Here is an 18,079-nt window from a genome sequence, read left to right as displayed (position 1 = left end):
GGGGCGAGCGGGGCGGCGCGGCCCGGCCGGACGCTGGAGCGCTCGGGGCGCCGGCCCCGCGAGTGAGTCAGCGCGGCGCTGTGTGACCTTGGCCCGCCGGCGTCTCTGGGCCGGGCTCCTCGGGCCACCGCGGCCCCTGGAGCCCGCGACCCTCGGCCGGTCGTAGGCCGCCGGGTGCCCTGAGCCGCCGGGGCTCGGGCTGCCGCCACCAGGCTCCGGAGACGGGGCGCGTGGGGGACACGCTTCCTCGGCGCGGCCGTCCTCCCGCGCCCGCGGTCACTTTGCTGCCGTTGCCGTCGCGGGGAGCCCGCCTGGACCTCTGGATCGGGACGAGGCCGAGCGAACGCACCCCGCGCCCCGGGGACTGACGCGCGCCCGGACTCTGTGTTCTGGGGGCCCTCCGGACGGCCCCGGGTCCCGGGGGGCGCCCAGCCGCGTGCTGCCGGCCCGGCCCGCCCCCGCCGGGGCGCCGCTGCGAGTCGTGGCGCCGCGGAGGGTGGCCCGGGACGGAGTGGGGGTCGGCCTTCTCTCTGGCCTGGCCCGCACCAGGAAGGCGCTGGGACTCAGCCCTTTACAAAAGCGAGTGGTTTTCTGCGACCTCCCCGCCTGCAGTATCAGAACGTGAGCAGAAGAACCTCTGCCCCAACAGCCTCCCGCCGCAGACTTTTCTCGTTGCTGTTTCAGGGGGATGTTTAAGTTTCCAATACCTGCACGAAGGCTCTTTAGAATCTCACTGGAAGTTGAAGTTGGTTAGCGCTAACTCTCAAATCGTCACAGTCTGTTAAGATGTAATAGGTTATTGCAGATGCCAGCTCCCTGGTTTCTCACGTTCCCTCCGGAGCCAGTACTTTTGTCACCTGGGAACTGGGGGTGGGGCGAGAGTCTTCAGGTAATGGGCTCCCAAAGCAACGAGGAAATTTAGAAGGTCGGAGTGGTTGGGACTTGCTGAGGAGTTGGTATTCCAGCAGCCCACCCCCACTCGCCACCGGGCCTGGTCCCGCCGCGCTCAGGTGGGTTAGATGGCCTCAGGTGTGGCGAACAGCCGTCCAGAGTGGCCGCAGTTTCACTAGAGTTTTCTAAATAGAGATCTTGCCTGAATGAAGAAAAAAAAATTAAGTATTTTATTCAGTATCTTCCGGGGGCTGGTTGCTTTTTAAAGGGAGTGGTCTTACTCCTGGTGGTGGACGTCTGTTTCTTAGAGCTGTCTGACATCCTTGGCTCCGTGAGCAGCAGCTGGGGCACCTTGGGGTGGAGTGCTCTCCTGGCCTCTTGCCCCCATCTCTGTTGGCTGACACCGGACCTGGCTTCTGAATGGGGGGCGGGGTGCCCATGGGCAGCCATCCTTCCTCCTCTTGGCACCCAGAGTCCTGCATCCCAGTTCACCTGGAGGGCTGGCCTGCTTCGAGCTTCCAGGAACTACTTCTGGGAGCCTTCCTGCTGTCGAGATGCCTCCGGCTCTGTCTCTCCCAGCACTCTGTGCCCTTGCAGGTTATTTAGCGCAGCCTAGGAGGAGGTATTCACCTTCACCTCCGATTTGTCCCATGGACTCTAGCTTCTTAAGGGTAGGCAGTGCGAGTCTCATCTTTCTGTTCCACTAATAAGTTGCAAGTACAAGGTGTTCCTTAGATCTTTACTAAGTTTGTAAATGGGAAAGTCAATACCAGTCTGGGTATTTGTAAAAACTGTTATTCTCCTGTTATAGTTGATAGTGTTAGGGGGAGGGTTTTTAATTTTTTTTTTTGTAATTTGTTGTTTGTCCTGCAGATTCCCCCTAAAGGACTCAAAGCGGCTGATGCAGTGGTTGAAGGCTGTTCAGAGGGATAACTGGACCCCCACTAAGTACTCTTTCCTCTGCAGCGAGCACTTCACCAAAGACAGCTTCTCCAAGAGACTGGAGGACCAGCACCGCCTGCTCAAGCCCACGGCCGTACCGTCCATCTTCCACCTGGCGGAGAAGAAAAGAGGGGCTGGAGGCCATGGCCGCCCCCGGAGAAGGGACACCGGGAGGGCCTCGGCGGGTCTGAGGGCACAGGCGGGTGACACCGCCGGCGGGAAGGCAGCTGCAGGGGCACCGTCGTCCTCAAGTGCAAGCCCAATGGCCAAGCCAGAGCCCCGCAGGCTGAAGCGGGCCACGCCGCAGGGCCGAACCGCGGCCAGGGTCGCCCAGGAGACCGCTGGTCAGGAGTGGGCGCGGCAGCCTCCGGAAGGACGCGCGGAGGGCGGTCCGGCCTCCGGCAGCCAGGGAGAAGCCGGCACAGGGGCCGTGGATGCTGGCGACGAGGGCGCCAACCCCGCCGACGGCGGCCTGGTGGACAGAAGCGGCGTTTCTGCGGACGACTTCACGCCCCCGGGCTCTGGGGCCTGCAAGTTCATCGGCTCGCTTCACTCTTATAGCTTCTCCTCCAAGCATGCCCGAGAGAAGCCGGCCGTCCCCCGGGAGCCCGTGGAGCGGAAGCGGCTGAGGAGAGACGCCGAGCCTGGCTGCAGCGGGAGCAGCCCCGGGCCCGAGAAGGGGCCGGCGCAGAGCCCTCCGCGCGCCTGCCCCTCTGCGAGCTCGTCGCTCACGGCCACACCACAGAAGCCAGCCCAGGGCGCCTCGGCGCCTCCCACCGACGTGACCCCGAAGCCGGCGGCCGAGGCCGTGCAGAGCGAGCACAGCGACGCCAGCCCCATGTCCATCAACGAGGTCCTGCTGTCGGCGTCGGGCGCCTGCAGGCTCATCGACTCGCTGCACTCCTATTGCTTCTCCTCCCGCCAGAGCAGGAGCCAGGTGTGCTGCCTGAGGGAGCAGGTGGAGAAGAAGAACGGCGAGCTGCGCGCCCTGCGCCAGAGGGTCAGCCGCTCGGACGGCCAGGTGCGCGAGCTGCGCCAGAAGCTGGACCAGCTGCGGAGGCTGGGCCTCCCTCACCTGAGCAGCCTGCTGCCCCCTGGCCGCGGTCAGTACCCGGGCCCCGGCCCAGGGGTCCCTGCGCGCTGTCTCCAGGCCCCTCCGGAGGGACGGAGCCGGAGGGACGGGAGCCGGGGCGGCAGCTGTAGCTGAGGGCTTTAGGCAGCGCGGAAGGAGGTGCGGGAGACCCAGGACCGCCGGGAGGGGCCTGGCCAGGGAGGCCCTTCCAGTGCACACTGCGGGCAGGGTCCTGGGGAGTTTGGTCTGAGTGTAAGTTAAGACAGAACCTAACCTGCTAGAGAAATGAGAAGAGAGTCTAAATCAGAGGGAGGTCCATTCCGGCTGCATCGTGATGACTATCCCTGACGTCAGGTAGTTTTGAATGTTAATACTAACCTGAAAATTGCAAACGCCTATTGAAGTAGAGAACGTTCTAGTAAGAACGCTACAGAAATTCAGAAAGTCGTAGCCCAAGAAACGGTGAAGACTCCACTTTCCCATTTGGGCTTCCCAGATGGCTAAACTAGTTTTTATGCTTTTATTTATGTATTTTTGTATCTATACAGATAGGTTGGCTGTATATTTTATATGTTATCACTTATGATTCTGCTTTCCCTCCTACTTTACTGTTGGTTTCTTGGAAAATTTGTTCCAAGGATAGTGTCTCTTGCCCGTTAAGTGTATGAATGTGGAAACCATTTTCTTCCCACGTTGTGCATTTAGTCTGAATCCGCATTTGTCTTCCAGGTTGTAATTAATTGCAGGTGAGGAAAGGCCGGCGTGTGACACAGGGTCTTCACGGTTTCCTGGACTAAACCCCCCACCCCACCCCACCCCCGCCGCCGCCCCCCACCCAGATCAACAACCGAAAATGAGCAAAACCTAAACCCATCCTGATGTACTGGTCAGACTCACACACTGCATTCTCTCCTAGTGTTTTAAAGCGGTTTTGTAGTTTCTGGTACCTAGTAACTACTTTCTGGCACTTTTTCTGTTCTTCTTGGTCAAGCGGCCCTAAGTGTATCACTGTAGCAGTTCTTTCCACGCTGCCTGCACTGATGAGGCCTCCGCCGTTCTTTCTCCTTCATTCACCCTCATTTCTTTCTGCCCTCTCACGTTCGTGGCCTTTCTGCTTAGGAGGGCAGTGCTGGCTCTGTTGAGACGGTGCGTGCTTCCCGGTCCTGCCGGTGAGGCTGGCCCCTGCTGTTGCCTTGGCCCTGCGCCACACACCCGCCTCCCGCTGCTTTCTGGGCAGTTGGTTTCTACAGCATTTGTAATTTTAGCCTTGATTCCCTCTTTAACCTGCGTTATTTAGGAGGGTGCCATGGTTTCAAGCTTGCATAGCCTGGGGGAAGAGAGCTGATTTGTGTTTTATTGTTCAGGCCCACTGCTTGGGCACCCTTAGACAATCTTCTGAGGTTTCACAGAGGCCCAGTACAGTCTCCGTGTGACCACCTCCCTGAGCCTCCCCCGCAGGGAGAAGAACTTGTTCTCTCCCCAGGCTGATTACATTGTTCTTGTCAGCGCTGGATCTAGCTTATTTCATTGGTCAGCTGATCTGTTTCCTAACTTATTGTATCCACTGCTTTGGGTTTCTGAGAAGGGAGGTAGGTCTCTCACTTGCTGCTCTGTGAAAGTCTTTGCAATTTCACCTGCATTTATTAGACGTGTGAGTGTGCCTGCATGTTATCAAACAGAAAAGCCAGTTTTGTCCCATTTAAAGTTTTATTTATCTCCTTATGTTCAAACTTTTTCTATGCCTTTCAGTTCAGTTCAGTTCAGTCGCTCAATCGTGTCCGACTCTTTGCGACCCCATGAAACACAGCACGCCAGGCCTCCCTGTCCATCACCAACTCCCGGAGTTCACTCAGACTCACGTCCATCGAGTCCGTGATGCCATCCAGCCATCTCATCCTCGGTCGTCCCCTTCTCCTCCTGCCCCCAATCCCTCCCAGCATCCGAGTCTTTTCCAGTGAGTCAGCTCTTCACATGAGGTGGCCAAAGTACTGGAGTTTCAGCTTTAGCATCATTCCTTCCAAAGAAATCCCAGAGCTGATCTCCTTCAGAATGGACTGGTTGGATCTCCTTGCAGTCCAAGGGACTCTCAAGAGTCTTCTCCAACACCACAGTTCAAAAGCATCAATTCTTCGGCACTCAGCCTTCTTCACAGTCCAACTCTCACTTCCATACATGACAACTGGAAAAACCATAGCCTTGACTAGATGAACCTTAGTCGGCAAAGTAATGTCTGCTTTTCAATATGCTATCTAGGTTGGTCATAACTTTTTTTCCAAGGAATAAGTGTCTTTTAATTTCATGGCTGCAGTCACCATCTGCAGTGATTTTGGAGCCCCCCAAAATAAAGTCTGACACTGTTTCCCCATCTATTTGCCATGAAGTGATGGGACCGGATGCCATGATCTTCGTTTTCTGAATGTTGAGCTTTAAGCCAACTTTTTCACTCTCCACTTTCACTTTCATCAAGAGGCTTTTTAGTTTCTCTTCACTTTCTACCATAAGGGTGGTGTCATCTGCATATCTGAGGTTATTGATATTTCTCCTGGCAATCTTGATTCCAGCTTGTGCTTCCTCCAGCCCAGCGTTTCTCATGATGTACTCTGCATAGAAGTTAATAGCAGGGTGACAATATACAGGCTTGACGTACTCCTTTTCCTATTTGGACCCAGTCTGTGCCTTTGTTTTGTACCTATATTTTAATTCAATGCGAGAGCCATTTTATATAGTAACTTCATACACTTATAACTGGGATGATTGGTAAGTTGAAACTTGGGCCTGCTTCTTCACCCTTTAATCTGTTAGGCTTTCCACGCTGGTGGGTGACTGCCAGCGCCCGTCCTGTCTTTCTGTAAATGCTTGAGTGCATCAGCCCCCAGCCGCCCTCCCACCCGGGTGCCGTCTTGTCTGATCTGCGCGCCGTGTCCGCAGCTCCCCGTCACCCCCATGGCTAGATGTGTGTGTGCGTCGTGCTGGTTGCTTCACCCACCGCTGTGCATCCCTAGCGACTTTGCCCTTTTTGGGGGAAACAGTTAATGATCTGAGGGGAGCTCCCGAGACAGTGACATTTTGAGAGGAGTCGAGTTTGAGACGCCCCTCAGGTCTAGAGCCAGAGAGCCAGCACCCAGCCGCTTAAAGAGGCACCCGTGTGTCTGCAGCGTCAGGTAGAAGGTGTTGCAGAAAGGGGATGCTCAGCTGGGCTGCAGCAGCTCCAACCAGAGTGGAGGAAAGACGGCTGCCTTGGCCACATGAGGTCACTGGTGACCAGTCTCCTTGGACTGATGTGGACAGAGCTGGGTGGGGACCTAGTGAAGGGCGGGGGCCACTGAGGGTGGCCAGGGACCAAGCTCTAAGAGGGTCAGCCGTGAGGGGCCGGAAGGTGGGCAGCAGCTGGGAGAGAGCGTGGTCCCCTTCCCTCAAAACAGGGAAGTTGTGAGGAAGAGCCTTGAGGACTGAGAAGAACAGGCTGGGCCTGAGGGAGGGGCTGCAGGAGGCACTGAGGGAGGGGGGCCCTAGGGGTGGGGGAAGCACCAGGGAGAGGGGCCTGGGGAGGGGAACACCGAGAGGGGCCCAGGGAAGGGAGCACCAGGGAGGGGGGAGCATCAGGGAGAGGGCCCTGGAGAGGGGGGCCCGGGGAGGGGAGCATCAGGGAGAAGGGTCTGGGGAGGGGGCCACCAGGGGGAGGGGTCCCGGGGAGGGGGGCATGGAGAGAGGGCCCCGGGGAGGGGAGCACGGAGAAAGGGCCCTGGGGAGGGGAGCACGGGGGAGAGGGCCCCGGGGAGGGGAGCACGGAGAGAGGGCCCCGGGGAGGGGAGCACCGCGGAGGGGAGAGGGCCTGGGGAGGGGAGGGGAGCACGGGGTGGGGGGCCCGGGGAGGGGAGCACGGAGAGAGTCCCCGAGTCCCCGACTGCGAGCTCCCCCGCTGTCCTCCAGACCGGCTGCTCTCTCGACTGACTGTTGGTCAGTGCAGGGTCCTTTGGTGGTTTTTCCAGGATTCTGTGTTGAAGGGACTGCACACGTATTTATTCAGTCCTTCATCTTCAGCCAGGCCCCCTCTTTTGGGCAGAACAGCCACAACAGCAGCCGGGCCACTGGGGCTGCAGCTTCTGGGTCTGGGAAGCTTGCCCCCCGGAAGCTGCTGTTGAGTGGCATTTCCACGGAACGGGCGCTCTCACCGAGTCCAGGCTCGCTCCGGGTGTGCGGCCGCACCAGGCATGTTGCAGGCATTTGTGTGGCCCAGCAAGGGTGAGAGTTTTCACGCCTCATGCCTTCGCTGCCTGGCCCTGGCCACGCTGTTCCCACCGTGCTTGCTGCCCTGTGAGTGCCCCACAGACAAGGATGTCCACTGCCAAGTGTGATTCAGCTGTGCCCCAGGTCAGTAATTTAGTACTTGCCTCAAATATATCTGAGTTTGTTTCCTATTCTTTTATTCCTTATACGTTCAATTCTAGAATTAATTTGGAGTTTTAGAAGCTTTTATTGTGGAAATCTTGGACATGGACAGATGAAACAGAAAAGTATAGTAACCCCGCTGAACCAGCTTCCACCCCAGCTTCCACATTTATCAGTATTCCAATAATCTTATTTCATCTGTGTTTCTACCTCCTCCCTGCCTTCCGTTGATTATGCTCTAATGAGTGAAAGTCGCTCAGTTGTGTCTCTTTGCGACCCCACGGACTGTACAGTCCTTGGAATTCTCCAGGCTGGAATACTGGAGTGGGCAGCCTTTCCCTTCTCCAGGGGATCGTCCCAACCCAGGGATCGAACCCAGGTTTCCCACACTGCAGGCAGATTCTTTACCAGCTGAGACACCAGGGAAGTGCTATTTTCTAATAGTTTGGGTTTTTTCTTTTAAGGAAAGTTTTACATTTACAGAAAAATTAACAGACAACACAGGAATTCCTCCTCCCCGCTATTTCCCTACTGCTAGCATCTCACACTTCCACTTGTGCTAGAGGTTCACTTTTACTAGTTATGAGCCCATGCTCTGATATGTTGCTAGTAACCAAGTCTCAGAGGTCACATTTAGGGTCACTGTCTTATATTTGAGTTTTTCTTTTTTTAACCCACTGACAAACTTGTTAACAAAAAAAGAATATCTTTCAAAGATACAAATCTCAAGAGGATCTTACTTAAGACCAACTCTGTAGAAGAAGACAAAATATTGGACGGATAGAAATTTCGGACCATTGAAGGTGAATCTGTGCTCCACCATAAAAAACACAGTGGGGAAAAGACAGAAAGGAATCTTAAATGAATACAAATGCAGGGGCCCCCAGCCCAGCCCTTGTGAGGGCCTGGTGGAAGGCGAGCACTGCAGGCCACTCGGCCGGGGTCCAGGCACACCCCAGGGATGCTTGGGCAGGTCGGCCCGCGGGATGCCTTCTGCTTGGAGTTTGACAAGTGCATAAGCCACGGGTCCTCGGGGCAGCAGTGCAGAGTCGTGTCCCTGTCCTGAAGCTCCGCCTGCCTGTTGATGCCGCCCCTCCCAACCCCTGTGGCCACTGGTCTTGGGACTGTCTGCAGCTTTGCCTCTTCAGGAGGGTCCCAGGACTGGGAGGGCGGATGCCATGAGCTCAGGCACGCAGCCTCTTCAGGCTGCTTCCTGCACTCAGCAGCATGCGTGCAGAGTTCCTCTGTGTCTTTTTATGGCCTGATAGCGCATTTCTTTTTTTATCATTGTTGTGCCTTTTTTTATATTGAGTTAAAATACAAACAACAAATATTTACCGGGACAGTCTGTGAGCCTTCAGTGCAGTGGCGTTAAATCCTTGCCACACTGCTGCACAGCTGTCACGCCGGCCGTCCTGCAACTCGGCGTGCATCTGAGACTGTCCCTGTGAGTAACTGTCCTCCCCTCGCCCAGACGCCAGCAGCCACCGTTCTGCTTTCTGTCTCTGTAATTTTGACTCGTGTCCGTGAAATCACACGGTATTTGTCCATCTGTGATTGGCCTCACGTCCACAGAGTACCTCCATGTTGTCGCACATTACAGAACTTTCTTCTTTTGAAGGCTAAGTCATATTCCACTGTATGGATGGACCACATTTTGTTTATCCAGTCATCCTACAGTGGACATTTGGGTTGTATTAATTGATTTTAGATTGCTGAACCAGGCTTGCATACTGGAATAAACCCAAGTGATCATGGTATACATGTATTTTTTATGTTGTTAGATAGTATTTGCTCATGTCGAGTTTCGCATCTGTGTTGATGAAGGAGATCCGTAGTTCTTTCTTTTCATAGCTTTGCCTCATTCTGACAATAGAGTGATTCTGGCTTCATAGACTGATTTAGAAGGGGTTCCCTCTGCTTCTTCCTTCCAGAGGAGATTGTAAAGAATAGGTAGAATTTTCCTGAAACGTTTGATAGAATTCACTGATATTCTAGAAGGCCATGTAGGACTGATGCTTCCTGCGGGTTAGTGATTCAGTCTCTCTGATACAATAGATACAGGCCTATTCAGATTATTTCTCCTTGTGTAAATTTGGTAGTACTGTCTTTCTAGAAATTGATCCATTTTACCTAAAGTATCAAATTTGTAGGCATAAAGTTGCTCACAGTCTCCTTTAAACAGTTTAACATCTGTGGGATTTCAGTGGACATTCCTCTTATATTTATGATTTGGCAATTTGAGTTTTCTTTCCTTAGTTAACTCAGCTAGAGTGGTATAGCTTTATGGATCTTTTTGAAAAAGCCGACCTTTTGTTGATTTTAGTTTCCTCTTTTCAGTTCCATTGGTTTCTGCTCTTTTTTTTTTTTTTTTCCTTTTCTTCTACTTGCTTTCAGCTTAAGTGCTTTTCCTTTTCTATTTTCCTAAGGTGAAAACTTAGATTATTACTTGCAATTATTTCTCTTTTTCTAATCTACGCATTCAGATTCGATGGACTGACTTTATTTCCCTGTTTTCAGTCCAGTGGCTTCTATTCTAATTCCCCCTCCTTTTCTTCTGCTTGCTTTCAGCTTAACTGCTTTTCCTTTTGTACTTTCAATTTCCAGTGTTTCTTCCTTTCTAATATATGCATTCAGCTCCATACATTTCTCGGTACCCATTGCTTCCACTGCATGCCGCAGATTTTGGTAAGTTGTAGTTTTGTAGTTTCATTTCCATTTACTTCAAGCATTCTTCTGTTTCTCTGGAGACTTCCTCCTTGACCCACCTAATACTTAGAAGTGTCCTGTTTAATCTCCAGCTGTTGGTGGTGGTTCAGCGCTCTCGCTGCTTCGGACTTGTAGCTTAGCTCCGCTGTGGTCTGAGCGCGGCCTCGTGTGAGCTGGGCTCTGTGCCCGTGTTGGGTGAGTCCCGCGGCCCCGGCACGTGGCCTGTCGCGCTGAGTGTCTCTTGTGAGCCTGCGCTTGAGCATAGTGTGTGTTCTGCCGATGTTGACTGAAGCAGCGGTTAGCCGGGGTTCTTTTGAGAAATAAAACCAGCAGGATGTCTGTGAGTACACGGAAATTTTTTACAGGAATTGTCTCCCTCGGGTACGGCTGGCAAGCTGGAGAACCCGGACGGCTGGTGGGGTGATTCAGCCCTTGCTCCAAGGCCTGGGAGTGGGTGGGGAAGTCCTGGTCCACCTGGAGGCCCCGGGGCAAGCAAAGCGAGTCTGCCCCCTCCACCTCTCTGCCCTGTGAGGCCCTTGGTGCCCCCCGCGTGTGAGGGCCGCAGGCTTACAGCGCCCCTGCGTTCAGACGCTGACTTGCTCCTGGAAGCCCCTCACAGACACCCTGTGAAACAGCGTCCCACCAGCTGGTTCAGCAGCCCCGTAGCTGACGCCTAAGATCAGCCGGCGTGGTGGTCCGCGATTGGGGAGCTCGTGTGTGCCCTGCTGGCGGCCCTCTGCGGGTCTGCCCGTCCCTTGCGGCATGTTGGGCTCTCCCACTGTAACTGGATCTGTGCATTTCTCCTTGCGGCTCTGTTTGTCTTCTCTTGCTTTGATGCTGTGTTGTTAGGTATGTAAGCATTGAGAATTATTACATCTTGGAAAATTGACCCCTAGCTTATTACGCAGTGACGCTGTTCTGTGTCCCTGCTGATTCTTCTCGCCCTAGTGACTGCTTTCCAGCCACTCCAGCGGTCTGCGACTCTTGCTGGGATGGTACAGCTTTCTGTCTGCCTTTGCTCGCGCTCTGTCTCTGTACGTAAGGTGGGCCTCACGACAGCACACAGCGGGTCGTCGTCTGCAGTCTGCTGCAGTGGTCTCCGCCTCGGGGGGGTCGTCTCGGGCCACTCCAGCGCGCGCCGGGCACTGCCTCCCTGGACTCCTGTCTGCCCCGTGTGTGTCTGCTTGCCGTTGGCTTCTTTCACTTCGCTCCTCCTTTCAGCCTTTGGCTTCATTTGAGCGTTTTGCTTGATTTCTCTCCTTTCTTAACGTGACAGTTATGCTGCTTTTTAGTAGTCGTCCACAAGTTCACACTGTCCATTTACAGCTAACCTGTGTCTACTTCAGACAGCTGCGCTGCTTCACGGCCGTGCAGGTGCCTTAACAGAGGGTCCCAGCTCCTCCTCTCGTCCCTGAGGAGCTGCAGTCATTTCTCCCACTTAATGCTGTCCTCGCCCTGTTACTGCCAAAGATTTGAACAAACCTTTGTCCACTGTGTCAGTTAAGAAAAAGAAGCATTTTATTGCTGCCTGCATTTATTCCTTCTCCAGTGCTTTATTTAGATTCAGGGTTTCTGACCTGTATCATTTTCCTTCCCTCTGCAGAACTTCTAACATTTCATGCAGGGCATGTCTGCTGGCAGTAAAGCTTCTCAGTCTTTGTTTGAAAAGTCTTTATCTCCTCTTTACTTGTGAGGGGTCGAGTCACTGAATGCAAGGCCTCTCCCCTTGTCCTGCTTGCATGTCTTCTGAGGAGCAGTTTGTTGTGATTCTCAGCGTTCTTGCTCTGGAGATGAGGCTCCCTCTCAAGGTCCTGGTGTCTCAGGCCCTCTGCAGTTCGGGTGTGATGCGCCAAGATGCAGATACTGTGGTATTTGCTGTGCTTGGTGTTTCTCCGAGTTTCCTAGATCTGCAGTTTGATGTTTATTGTTAACGTTGAAAAATTTCCAGCTGTTTTTCCTTCACATATTTCTCTCTATTCTTTCTCCCTTCTCATCTGTATATTGCTTTTTATTGTCACAAGTTTCCCTGATACTCTGCTCTCTTTTCCTTCCTGCATTTCAGTAGGGGAGTTCTCATGGACAGGTATTTCCAGGCCCTCTTCCCTCAGCCCTGCCGCCGGTGTTTTTCATTCTTTGTCCACATTTCCTCTTACGGTACGTGTCTGTTCTTAGACTTCATCTGCTTTTCCCATTAGAATCCTTAGCATATTAATCACAGTTACTTCAGATCCAACTTTGAGAATTCCAGAATTTCTGCTCTGCATCTTCAGACTGTTCTTTCTTGCCTTTTAGCCTGCCTTGTAGTTTTGTAGAAAGGCGGATGTGGTGTCATCACAGAACTTGCTGCAGGCAGGTGCGTGGCGTGGTGCGTGGGGGTGCGTGGGGGTGCACTGACGGGGGCTGGTCCCCGGTCACCTCCTGCAGCTGCACGTGTCAGTGCTTCACGTTCTTCTCGTTCTTATCTGCTGCCTCCTCCTTGACTCTGGGTTTCTCAAAAGACTTTTCATAGAGTCTGTACCTTGGGGCACTTTCCCCTGTAATCCTGTTATTATGCTAGAGCCCTGAGGAGTGGTTTGGGGGAGGAGAAGCATTTCTAATCTTCTGATTAAGTTTCAGCCTTTTAGTGGCTGGTGTTCCCGGGTTGTGACCTTCACAAGTGTTTCTTCCCTTCCTCTCCACTCCTTGGGTGAGACCAGGGGCCAGGGTGGGGAAGGGCCTCCCCACCCTGTGAGATGGTCTGGGAGGTCTTCTCACCACAGCACAGGCCTTTGTTTTGGAGAAAGCTCAGGGCTTGCGGCCAGGGACTCTGGTGATTTCTTTTCCTCTCTTTTCTTGCTTTCTCTGGTGAGAACCAGGCGGTTCCTGGAAGTGAACCCAGGACACTGTGCGGCCCCTGGGACTGCAGCCCCGGGAGGTGCTCCCTCACACTGGTGTGCACTTGGCCTGGAGTCCCGTGCAGGCTGCCTCCCGGGTTCCCGCTGGCCTGCCGTCCCCAAGAGCTTCTGCTCCAGGTGAGCGGACGTCAGTGGTCCTGTCCACAGGTTTCTCCAGGTCTGGGGGAGACACCTGACCAGGATTCTCTGATGAACCCAAGGAAAGTCACGGATTGGCAATGCCGTGTGTTCCTCGCAGAGACAGGAGCTGTGACTTCTAAGCTCTTTGTTAGAGTCGAAGGTGGGGCCCCTCTTCTATGTTATTTGGTTCTTGCTGACGGGCAGGAATACTGCTGGTTTTACTAACAGCCACCTTGACAGATTCTCTTATGAATTCTAATAGTTTCTCAGTTGAGACTTGGATTAACTAGATAACCAACGATAACATTTATCTGCAAGTAATAATAATTTGGCCCCTTTCTATTATGTCTTTTGTATTTTATGGAAGATATGCTCTATTTCCTGACATATTCTGTGTTCCTGGGTGTGCATGGGGGCCTTTCCATCTCCTGGGTGATGAAGCAAGGGCCTCGCCCTCATTCCAAAGCAGCGGCTTCCCCTGGGTACCTGTCCAGGGGGAGCCAGCTGGACCACCCCTGCTGCATGGGGCCCTCCGCCTGGCACAGCCAGCGCTGCCGGCCCACCAAGGCTCTCCACCCTGCCTGTGCCCTGGCGGAGAACACTGGAGTTTCGCAAGGAAATAGTGGGGTGGGCAGGACCTCAACGGCGTCTGTCCCTAGGTCCTAGTGGACAGATCTGCTTGTTTCCTGCCCTGGGGGCCGTGGGCCTCTGCTGACAGGTGTGCCAGGAGTTTCCAGAATGTGTGTTCCAGAAGCAGCTTTCCTGCACACTGGCTGCACGAGCCAGCCTTGCTGCACGGGCCTGTCCCCGCTGGCCAGCAGTGCCGGTCAGAGGGGCAGGTCCACTCCGCAGTCTGCCCAGGCAGCTGGCCCTCTGGCCTGGCTGACTGTCATGAATTCGCTTCGGCCTCCACAGGTCCTCTCAGCTCGATGGTTTGGCTGTCTCAGGTCCCCCTTTGTTCCACTTTGTCCTCAAGAGGCCCCTGTGTTGTGGAACTACAGTTCCCAGCATGCCTCCTGCAGGCTTGGCAGTCGCTTCCTGTGAGCTGTTAGCGGCCAGGTGCAGCGTTTCCCGTGTGTTGGCAGAAAACAACCTTGAAGAACCTTGGCGGCACCTGGAGTATAGAAAGCTTAGGGATGGGTAAGCCTGCGCTCACTGTCCTAGGTCCAGAGATGAAGATTTAAATTTCTTGGAGATAATTTAAATGTCTGATTCTGCATATTGGTTGAGATCTTAATGAAAGAAAAGTGAAACTAGGGAAACAGCACGTAGAGGCCTGTCTGATTTGCCTGAAGAGGTTGGAATGGCAAGTAGGCCAGATGCCTGTTTGTCGTACTTTCCGTTTGTTTGACTTTTAATTTGTATTATTTTCGTTTCTCTAGTGAAGTGCAATTAGAGTAGAATACACAGATCTTAAGGGTGTTGTTGGATGGCGCTGGCGTATGTGTGGGCTCGTGTCACATGACATTCAGCTTTTAGAAGCCTCGTGTTCGTCTTTCTGTCCTGCAACACTTGAGTGAAAACACGGAACGGGCCCGTGGCCAAGAGCCGACCACGATTCCAGGGGGCAGAGGGGGCGAGAAGCCCGCCGGACCTGCCCAGCACCGGTGTTGTTCCTGCCCGCATTAAATTCATTGCAGTTAAGAGCCCGTGATGGCAGGCGGAGAGGGCTGGGTCTGAAGTGTCTCTCAGCGCAGAGCCGGCCGTGGGAGCCTGTGGTTGTAAGCGTGCGCTCGGAGGGCACCAAGACTCTCCTGACGGCCAGCAGCGCGCTTCTGCGCTTCCACTCCCGCCGCACACGGCTCCTTCCGGCACTGAAAGAAGCACCGGCTTAGCCCCGTCTCCTCGCGCTCCGCCCAGAAGGCCTCCTCCGCCGCCGCGCTCAGGGTGGCGCTCTGCGCCGCGGCCGCTGCCTGGGCTGGGGTCCTGCACCCTCGCGTGCGCTCCTGCCTGCCGGCGCGTGCACAGCGCACGAGCTTGAGTCTCTTGGAGGCCGGGCTCCCACCCTCAGCAGTCCCCCGGTCCACTCTTCCCGAAGCGTCCCCGCCGCCCACCCCCGTCCAGGAGCCGGGCCTGTAGTGCTTCTGGCCTGCCCTGAGGGCTGCGTCCACCGGGGCTCCTGTGGCCGCACCATCCCCAGGACGCCAGCCGCGCCGGGCTCGCCGCCACCTCTAACCTGTGTAGTCTGCAGCCTCGCTTCCCGTGCTCTGGTTTTGGCGACTCTTCGGGCTCCTGCCTCCACCTCCCTGGCCCCCACCCCCTGAGCTGATCAGTCCCTCCTCTCGCCCCGGCTGTGGTTTGCACGCCCAGCTCCTTCCCTGCCTGAGCCCCACCAAGCCTTGTGCCGGGTGGGTGGCCTTTGTGTAGACCCAGCCCAGGGCCGAGGTCAGGGAGCAGGATGGGGGGCAGGACCAGTGTTAGTGGACCTCCAGACACCCGTCACCTTGTCCCCTGACCCTGTGGTGTGAATGGCCCAGTCGGGGCCGGCCCCAGGCCCCCCAGCCCAGCTCTCCTGGGGCCAGCTGGGCCCTCCCCTAGGGGACCAGCTGCCCCCATGTCTGACCTCCCCGTTCGGGAGCAGCTGGAATCCTGTCGCTTTAGAACAAGAGTCCCCAGCCTCTCGGATCTAATGCCTGGGGACTGAGGTGGAGCTGACTTAACAGCAGAGACAAAGTGCCGGATACACAGGATGTGCCGAGCTGTCCTGAAGCTGCCGCGCCCCCCTGCCTCCGCCCCCGCCCAGTCTGCGGGAGACCTGTCTGCAGGGGACGCGCCGAGGGCCCGCTCCACCCGGCTCCTCCCAGCTTACCTCTGTCCCAGGACGGCCGCTATACTCTGCTGGAGTCGCTTATGAAAACCTCTCTTGCCTCCAAGCAAAGGAGACTACAGTCGAGACCCCTCGGGGCATCTTTGATCCGCCTTTGCTCCATGCCCTCCGCCATCCAGGTGCTGGGGTTCCAGTGAGTCCCTGGGCCCCCAGGGTGGCGGAGAATCTAAGCAGGCAGAACTCGGGGGCTCCGCAGCCCTGCGCTTCCGCGGACCTGCCTCCGCCATGTTCTTACACGCGCCCCAGCGGGTTCGTGGCTTGTTCCCGCTGCGCTTGGCAGGCAGGCAGGCTCATGGGGACGAGGGGTTGCCGGCCTCTCCTGCTCTGGGCGGGCAGCATCTCTCTGTCCAGAGCAGCTCCCTGTGCACCTCCGACAATACCGAACCCTGCTCGCTTGGAAACCCAGCCGAGGCAGCTGCAGTTTCCCTCGACGCTCTGGGAGCCGTTGGTTCGGGGCGCAGGGGGTCTCTGGTGCCAGCAGCCTCAGGCTCTGGCTGGAAGAGGGAGGGGGTGAGAGGCGGAGAAGGCCCCCACCCCGTGTCACGGGCCACGGCTGTGCGGCTCATGCCGGCACCGCTGGGGTGAGGGCGTGCGAGGCGCCGCAGCCTGCCCCTCTGCTGGTAGTGTGGGCACGTCTTTAGGAGTCGGGGGGTGTTACCCCCATGCCAGCGTTTCTGTGTCCTTAAAACACCAGCTCTGCCTGCAGGGCAGCGGTCCCGGCAGGGACCCAGCACAGCAGTGCTGCTGTGAACAGCTTTACCGCAGCGGTCACAGAGATGAGACGGAGCTGTGTGCGGCCGAGCCAGCAGCCCGTCCTCTTGTGCCTGCAGCTCCCCTGCCAGATCCACGTGCCTGTTCCGGACGGTTCCAACCAGTGGAGGCCTGGCACCCGTACGTTTCTGTGTCTGGCATCTCTTTCTTGACTTGTTTCAAAGAACGTCTGGACTGTTTTAATTTCTAGTCTCGTTGCATTGTGGTTGGACGGAGAAGAGAACGCTTCAGTTTTTGGAAGGTACAAGTGCTCTCTGACCAGTTAAGAGTCAGTCTTTATGGGTCTTTCAGAGGAGCTTAAAGGAGTATTCTCGTTTCAAGCCACAAGTTCAGCGTGTGTCCTCAGAGCCGCCTCGTTCGTTATGCTCTGTGTGTAGTTATTTCTGTCTCGTTATTTGGATACTCTTTGCTTGCACATGGAGAGACACGTGTAGAGATTTCCTTTAGTTTCTTTCTGTCACCCTCTGCGCGTCTTCAGTAGCTTCTGCTTTATAAACGCTGCTGCTGCGTCTGGGGCCTGAGTGTCCACAGACGCCTCCGCGGCGACCATGCCCCCGCGTGCTGTGGGGCCGCTCCGAGTCCGCTTGTGTGCGCTGGGCTTGGCCTGCCTTCTGCCTGATGTCGGGTCCTGATGCCTGATCCCAGCTGCCTGCTTTGGCCCCACCTTCTGATGCCTTTCCAGGTTCCTTCAGCTGCATCTCTTGTTGACAGCAGACGTTGCGGGTCTTGCTTTGAGATTCCATCTAAGCGGCTGTTTCTTCTAACACGTGGCCCTGGGCGCGTGGGGTGCTGGCTCTGTCTCACCGTCTGTGGTGCGCCTGCTCCTTTGCTTTTAAAGCGAGTCTTCCCTGGGGGACCTGCTCTTGGGCGGGCAGCCTGGAAGCGGTGGCTCGGGATCGGTGGGCCCGCCCCGCTCCCTGGCAGATGCTCCTCCTGTGCGTGCCGAGCCCAGCGCTCACGCCCGCCTCCTGCAGCTGCCCTGCTGGCACCTCAGGCCTGTGAGTGAAAGCTCGTGGTGATCTCAGCAGATTTCACGGCACAGCATCCCCTGAGTGGTGAACGCTCCTTTCCAGTGCTATCAATGGGAACATGGTGTGAGTTCCCACCTAATTTAAATTTTCTACTAAGTGTGTCAGAAAGGTAAAGGGAAATGAGTGAACTTAGCCTCGATAAACTATTCAACTCAATACTGTATGGAGCGTTTGAACACGCAACCACCAGTACTTCAAGACTGCTGGCGTGGGTGAAGTTCTGTATTTTAGGGTGAGGTTTTGAAATCCCACGGGGGCGTCTTGTGCTGGAAATGCGTCTCGGGAGCAGCCGCGTTTCACAGGCTCGGTGTTGGGTGTCGGGGGAGGAAGGCTGTGGGGACCCGCCTGCCCTCCCCGCCTCCGGGGAGCCGCCCCTGCAGCCGGGCCGCGCGGCGTGGGTCTGGCCCCCTCTCCCAGGCATGTTTTCCAGGCC

The 18,079-nt window shown here is 55.6% G+C and overlaps 2 protein-coding genes across 3 annotated transcripts in view; one reads left to right on the top strand and one right to left on the bottom strand.

The window, feature by feature from the left end:
- The window catches only part of ATG4B (autophagy related 4B cysteine peptidase), a 21,396-nt gene extending 19,459 nt beyond the window's left edge, over positions 1-1,937 (bottom strand). Inside the window, exon 1 of the mRNA XM_040231981.1 lies at positions 1,932-1,937. The gene's annotated coding sequence lies outside the window, so the exon portion shown is untranslated. The remainder of the gene's footprint in view (positions 1-1,931) is intronic.
- THAP4 (THAP domain containing 4) overlaps positions 1,360-18,079 on the top strand; it is a 32,923-nt gene continuing 16,203 nt past the window's right edge. Inside the window, exons 1-2 of one of the 2 annotated variants that reach the window (XM_040231978.1) lie at positions 1,360-1,562; positions 1,765-2,936. In XM_040231978.1, coding sequence (XP_040087912.1) covers positions 1,793-2,936 — 1,144 coding nt within the window. In that variant the 5' untranslated portion in view covers positions 1,360-1,562; positions 1,765-1,792. Of the gene's footprint in view, positions 1,563-1,764; positions 2,937-14,042; positions 14,158-18,079 lie in introns of those variants that run through there. The other variant, XM_040231980.1, reaches the window with a different exon arrangement.

The sequence above is a fragment of the Oryx dammah genome, unplaced genomic scaffold (genome assembly GCF_014754425.2).
Source record: "Oryx dammah isolate SB20612 unplaced genomic scaffold, SCBI_Odam_1.1 HiC_scaffold_28, whole genome shotgun sequence".
Classification (NCBI taxonomy): Eukaryota; Metazoa; Chordata; class Mammalia; order Artiodactyla; family Bovidae; genus Oryx; species Oryx dammah.
Note: the sequence above shows the minus strand (reverse complement) of the source record. Positions and strands in the feature narration are given on the sequence as shown.